This window comes from Opisthorchis viverrini, assembly GCF_000715545.1.
Source record: "Opisthorchis viverrini unplaced genomic scaffold opera_v5_36, whole genome shotgun sequence".
Lineage (NCBI taxonomy): Eukaryota > Metazoa > Platyhelminthes > Trematoda > Opisthorchiida > Opisthorchiidae > Opisthorchis > Opisthorchis viverrini.
Window position 1 is genome coordinate 732844 of NW_008751692.1, and position 6695 is coordinate 739538.

At 42.1% G+C, this 6695-nt stretch overlaps 1 protein-coding gene across 1 annotated transcript in view; it reads right to left on the reverse strand.

Annotated features, from left to right (window-relative positions):
- Positions 1-2339: 2339 nt before the first annotated feature.
- Positions 2340-6695, reverse strand: part of T265_02783 (hypothetical protein) — a gene marked incomplete at both ends in the record, with an annotated part of 81545 nt that continues 77189 nt past the window's right edge. The window contains one exon of the mRNA XM_009167108.1: positions 2340-2383. Coding sequence (XP_009165372.1) covers positions 2340-2383 — 44 coding nt within the window. The remainder of the gene's footprint in view (positions 2384-6695) is intronic.

Consider the following 6695-nt stretch of genomic DNA (forward strand, 5'->3'; position numbering starts at 1 on the left):
GTCCTTCAAAAATGCAGAGGTAGTATTCATTTCGGATAGATCACGTGAACAGATCAATTAGTGTTTATTGAAATATATGTGAACAATTAATACTCATGACCTGAACCTACAACCTAATCCCGAGTGACAGAAAAGGCCACTGATACAATCCTACATGTATTTTCGTCCTTTTGTAGCTGCCGGTAACAATAATCCTGTAACGGTAAACAGTCTCTGTTAGTCAGGAAGCGGTGCTTGGTATACGAGTACCAATGATCAGTAGTAAAAAAGTAATGCTTGGTCTCTCCTGGGAACTGGCTTTTCTTAGGTATAAGTGATATTCTACGGGGAACAATGAACTTTAAAGTGATTTCCAAAATAGTTGCAGTTTTATTATTACTAGTATGGTCACAGTCTATAAGTTGTCTTCTGGGAATGAAAAAACCTCGGTGGTCGCATAGACCTTCCATCTGAAAGGTTGTTAGATTAGGAGTTGGGCAACGTCTTACCACGTGACTCGGGCTATTTGAATGAAGGATGACTGAATCCATCTCATGTCGAAGTGAGTGTCGATTCTGGCTGAGCGGCATAATACCTACCGTGTTAACGTTTGAATTTCTCAAACGATTCATGAGATTTACGACGTTTATAGTTCACCTCAAGCCGATAATATCGGTATGGTGTAAACGTACGTGGCAAAAGTCCTTTCGAGGCGTTTAAATATTTTTACTACCTTCAAACCATTACATTTCTATGAGCACTGTTTAACTCTTGACGTATGTGAACATTGTAGCTAGTAGGATCCCATCTTGACGTTTTGTGATCAGGCGCTTAATCCAGCGACTTATTTTCTTTCGTAGCTGTTTGTTTTGGGCGGTCGTTGCAAATCAAGCATTAGGAATATTCTTGCACCCGAATTCTGGATATTGTTCAAATTGGCCCTATTTGTTCAGCAACTATTCTCGTTCCTCTGTGGTTGGTGGTTATACACCTCTGACCGAGAATGGACCTACTTTCATCGCATTCTATAACTCGGTAGATCTGGTTTCACATGATTAACAACACAGCTCTCAGTTGATAAAAAAGAAAGACAGAGCCCTTGTTTATGCGTAATCTATAGGCTTCGGAATCCCTTCTTTTTTGTGATGTTCCTCTTACTTCCGTTGAGAGTTTTATACGCTATAAAACCTATTCACTCACGAGAAGTCTGCCGGTGCTACTAAGTTGATAAAGATCACTGATCTTTGGGAATCGCAAACGCTTCCTTATTTGTAAACAACCTATCTGATCGGCAGAGATCACACCACTTTTTGTGTGTTCTGCACATGACAATTTTACTTGCAAGCGAGTAGCGCTTTAATTAGATTTCCATTCAGAAAACGCAATAGCGACAGTTCCCTCCGCTTCCTGTCCCCGTTCATCACCGGAGGACCAGTGATTACTCAGTCCTTCTTCCATCTCGTGACCTCAGTTTCACTGTCCTCTATCCTTTTGTCATTGGTCGATCGATGCTGCCTCCCAAACAATGGGAACATGGGACGTAACGACAGTGATTCCCACAGAAAACGTTTGGTGTCCGTCCCAAATCAAATGAGCTTATCCTGCACATAATATCGATTTGTCCTTCGTTTAAAATGGTAGACTTAACCTTTTGGGATTTTATGATATTGACTGGTAACCTTAAGGTCAGCGAACATTTGGCAGAACAATGCCACTACTTAGCGAAACGAGATCAGGTTGACGCCACTCGTCGATGTCGAGTTCAGGAAAAATTTTCCTCGCTTTTGAGGCACTTGTTAAGAACTAGGCAACTGCATATCGATACCAAGACTCTTGAGTGAGCAAAATATTTGGAGAATTGATTACAATTGTTCCAGGTGTATAATAGCACCCAGAAAATAACTGCTTGCTCCGTTCGTACCAGTCACTTCCCACACCTAGCGTTGCGTATACAAGCTATACAAACCACTCCGAGTTGCGTTTGGCTGGATTATTCGATGGCGTGTGGACTGTTCTCGCAAAGCATTATTTTCCTACCCAGTATCGTTCAAACGGAGCACATTGTTCCAGATTAGCTGTGCTGTCTAGTCCATTTATGTGTCTGGGAAAGCGGGCTAAAAATATTCATAAGCGCTCATAATCACGCAGTGATACTCGTGTCAGACGACTCACGTCCATAAACTGCATGTGATCTTATTTCGTGTTTGTTTGTCTGTTAGGCTACCAATGAAGTCACCCATAAACCCAACGAGTGCCGAGATGAGCGTTTACTGAGCGAGCGCTCGATAGTAGAGAGAAACAAAGCAGCCACACCTTCTTGTCGTGAATCGTGCAGAAAACACTCAAATATCCATTCGTTTTCACAAAACGGTAATCAGCTCATCGTAGACTGGTAAAAACGCGTCTGATGAAAGAAGATCCATAAAAGACAGATGTCCTTTGCGATGATAGAATGTGAAGCTATGACACCCTTAGGCTGTGGTCGTGTATTGTGATTTTACAGTAAGTTGCTCAGCGGGGTTATTGAGGCTAACAACTAGAAATCGCAACTTTGCATAGATTGCTCACAAAACTTCTGTGGATTCTAAGGGTTTGCTCGACAGCATATTAAATTAGCCGAAATTTGATGAACTTGTTCAATGGTATGGTGGTTCTTGTTGCCTCTTTGTCCACCACCCTATCCGTATCATACTTGAATTTGTGTGAAGAACTTATAATTTCCTAATAACCATCATGCACCATTCGTGACTTTTGAGAATCGACCAGAATCTATTCCAGGAAGCACTATTTTTGGACGGTTGGCGGATAGATATCTGCTGTCGGGTCGAAATTGGCTGAATCTAGTTATGTATGAGACTCCCTTTCTCTCTCTGAGATTCTTCAGAAGAAAGCAACGTGTCTTTCATACTTTCTGAGGGAAACATGAATAGTCTCCGTAATCACTTTCATAGGAAAGAGCAGATACGAGTGAAATCCATCAAGGCAACAGGGGGAGGGGCTCGGTTTGGTAGTGATGATTCTGGGCTGATAATTTCTGTTGCATAATCTCGTTGTCATACGTTTCACAAATTACACAGTCTACAGAAGAGTTTGTTATAGTGTTTCAAGGAAAGAAAAACAACTACTGATTAACCTACTCTTTCCGTTTTCTTCATGTCCGCATTTCCACATTTATCGAGAAACATGTTGGCGTTGACAGTAGAGCACTATTTGAACGGCGTAGCACAAATGGACGCCCGTTGCTTGTCTGCAAAGAAGGCAAAATGTGTTCACTGATCTGCTGCAACGCGTGTGCATCACTATTTCTCGCCAATTCGGTGTCTTGTACTTTTCAGAATGGGGCTAGAAAATGCACTTTAGAATTCTGACATTTTTCTTGAGTTCAGGAATAATGCTGAAATTGCATCCAACAATTACGTGTCCAGGAAAGAAAGCAGATTTTCTGTAGGGGAAAATGTCGGTAGCTCAGGTAGCGTAGATGGTCGGTGGATTGTTCACTGAGCTGGGCAATTTGATTGCAAACGTGTCATCACCAGTCGAGGTGACATCATCAGTGCGTTATTGGGGAGCGCACAACTACCAACCCACCGCTAGGGACAACTTCACTCCCCAACAACGCACTGATGATGTCACCTCAATGAAACGTTTGCAATCAAATTGCCCAGCTCAGCGAACAGGCCAACGACCAAGAAAGCAGATTCTCACATCCATAGTGTATATCCATAATGGTTTACCCGTTTCCACTACTTCAGGATCTCTACACTATTCTGGTTTTACTACGGATCAATTTCGTTTTCCACCAATCTACTTACAAAGCGAATCCCTGAAAGGTTGAAGGCGAGTATTCGCTTGACTTTACCGACCACTTCGGTTGGTTATATACTGATAGTGTACTGACAACTCAATGCTGGTTATGTGAAAATTTTGATCAGTCTTCGAACGACAAACCGTCAGTTCTTCGGAGCCTTTAGTCGCGACTACGGATAGGGTAGGCATTTCAGAGGAAGTGTAAAGCCAGCTGTAATATTCTGAATTCGATGGGACTGAATGAAGATTCCATCTTGTTCTTCACTCAGGTTGTTTTCTTATGGTCGATTACGGAGTAAGATGTATTTTTTTGAACGTCCTTTCTTAGCGCTCTTAACTTTGAAGTCCGTTATCGAATCTAGTCTGACCAGGTTTTTCGGTGGTCCCAATGACCTCGACTTGGATATGGGAACAAAAATCAAATTGATGTCGATACAGAAAACAAGGTCTTAATTACCTCAGAACAAGAAAGCACTTAACCGCAATTTACAAGTTCACTAACACGGCTTTCTTGCAACCCTGTTTTAATGGAGTAGAAGCTTATTAGAGCGAAAGTTAACTACACCCTCTTCCTTTCCGACTACACTTCTCTTGCACGCTACACTACACATAAAATGAAGCAGGATGTTCAAGTCAATAAATCTACCGATTGTCACCAAACTTTTTCGAAAACAACGTTCAAGTCCTCCTTTTTGGACATTTAAACATGTCAGTATTTTTGTTCATCATACGGTTTGGTGGAGGAAGATGAGTGATAAAAATTCGTGTATTTCTGTCCGCAATACCAAGCTATTTTCCAAAAACTGCTTCGTGAAAGTGAGTGACACGTAATAGCCATTTATGCCCGGAGCCGTCATCCCTCGATATTACATTGTTTATTGCTTGACTAGACGTTTTCTATTTCCATCTAGGAATATTCTTGAGGTTGTCCTCATGTAGTTACAAAATCAAGTTTATCATCTGCAGGACATCTGACCGGGTGAAATCCAAGGATACCCGTTCATTGGTTGCCACTCTGTTTCTCCAATTGGCTGTCATATCGACCCAAAGTTGATCACACTGAGTTGAGTTCACATCTCCAAATCGATCGCCATTCCAGCCGCTGATAAGAGCATACTGACAAACAGCAATCATTATTTACAAATCATTGTCAAGTGTGGTATGAATGGAAGTAAGTGGCTGGTAGTTCCTCCGAAATGAATTCAGTTCTACGAGTCTCACTTAGCAATTAAATTTATCCAAGTCATCTGAACCGTGTAACCGTCAATGGATTAGTGCTTGAGTCCCCCAATATTTCTTACCACAATGGTATGCCTCCCACATGACTTTCAATAGCATGCCGAGTTTTCAGTCAAAGTTTTGTCCTGAAAATTTGTGAACATTTTTCGGATAAGAATCTGGATTTCAGTGACGCAAAGTGGTTTCAGTTAAACTGAAGACGAAATATTTATTCTATGTTGGGTCTCCCAGAAGCTATTTCGTACCGGTGAAGTTTCTGGAAAGAAAACATAAATATCAGTAAGACGGTAGTTCGGTTAGCATAGACGGCCGTTTCCATTAGGATGGAGAACAAAGATAAAGTCCTCTTAATTATGCAGATGCATTGGCTTTGTTTTTTAGTTGAATACCATCTGTGGGATAAAATGGCATGTCTTAAAATAATCTGCAGCAGACCCACGTCACTGCCACGCCATTTCCACAGTTGATTAAAAGATGAACATGACCCATTCGTGACTCTCTGTTGGGAAGCTGAACTCTGGTTCTCAAATACGCATCTAGACACTTTCAACAGTGGTCAATGTCTCCCTCATTACCAAATTTTGTGAGTACCTCCACGTGGCTGAAGTCAAAAGACACCAAACAAGAGTCCGCTTAATTCGACATCAGAAGCAGCTCCGGTTAAAACGGTGCCTGCCAGAACAGTCCATTCACAAATATGAGTCGCTTGGTTCGTAGACACTATCCTCTCGTATAATCTGAATAAGTGCGTACGGTAACAAAACGTTTACCAGTACTAGAGCATCGATGCCCATTTATCTTTTAGCTTTCAAATTCAGGCACACAGATCCTTTCGAGTAAGGGAGTTATTTCTTTTCAACCAACCAACTTTTCCTAATGACTGAGTTTTTGAAGGATATCCGACTTTTTTAAAAGTCAGGACTTCTTAGTCAGGTAGCATGACACACGCTTGAAACCGACTGTGCAACTATTTGGTTGCAATTTTGGGGTTTTGCGGGATAGGTATTTTGTTCGTAGTCATACCACTCTCGTTTGAACGGCCGTCCTCCCGTTCTGGCATAATTATTTCGGTGAGTCCACACACCAAAGGAAAGCACTGGACTCGAGTTTCGCTCTTATTAGAGTTCATCAGCCGTGCATATCCAATGGCCGTGTCGGGATTTGTAACCCGGACCCCGAAGCGAGCATGTAACCACTAGTCCACCAACGCACGTTGGACGCATCTGAATTTTCACGTCTGAACAGCCGAGTGTGTTGACACTTGAGCGATGCGATTGATGTGCCCGACCCATCGAACGACGACCAAGTAACTGTCCTGGTTGTGACGATCGTTAGTTGGTTAAAATAGAACACCATTTATATCTTTGTAATGTACTACTCATTCAGTTGCTGAAAATCCATCGACAGCTCACGACCGGTCTCGCCCTTCTTGGGGCTCATCGGGTAGGCGCAGTCCCCGGGTTTCCGCCAACCTTATGTTCTACTTGAAACCAAATTGCACAAAATTAGCGAATATACACTCATTTGCAAACTAATTTGGTTCTTTCGGGAGACTCACCTTGAACCCAGCTGAATCTCTCGTTTATGGTGTTCTCAGGCCCCAAAAAGGGTGAAACCGGTCGTGGGCTGTCGATGGATTTTCAGCAATCTTATGAGTAGTACATTACAAA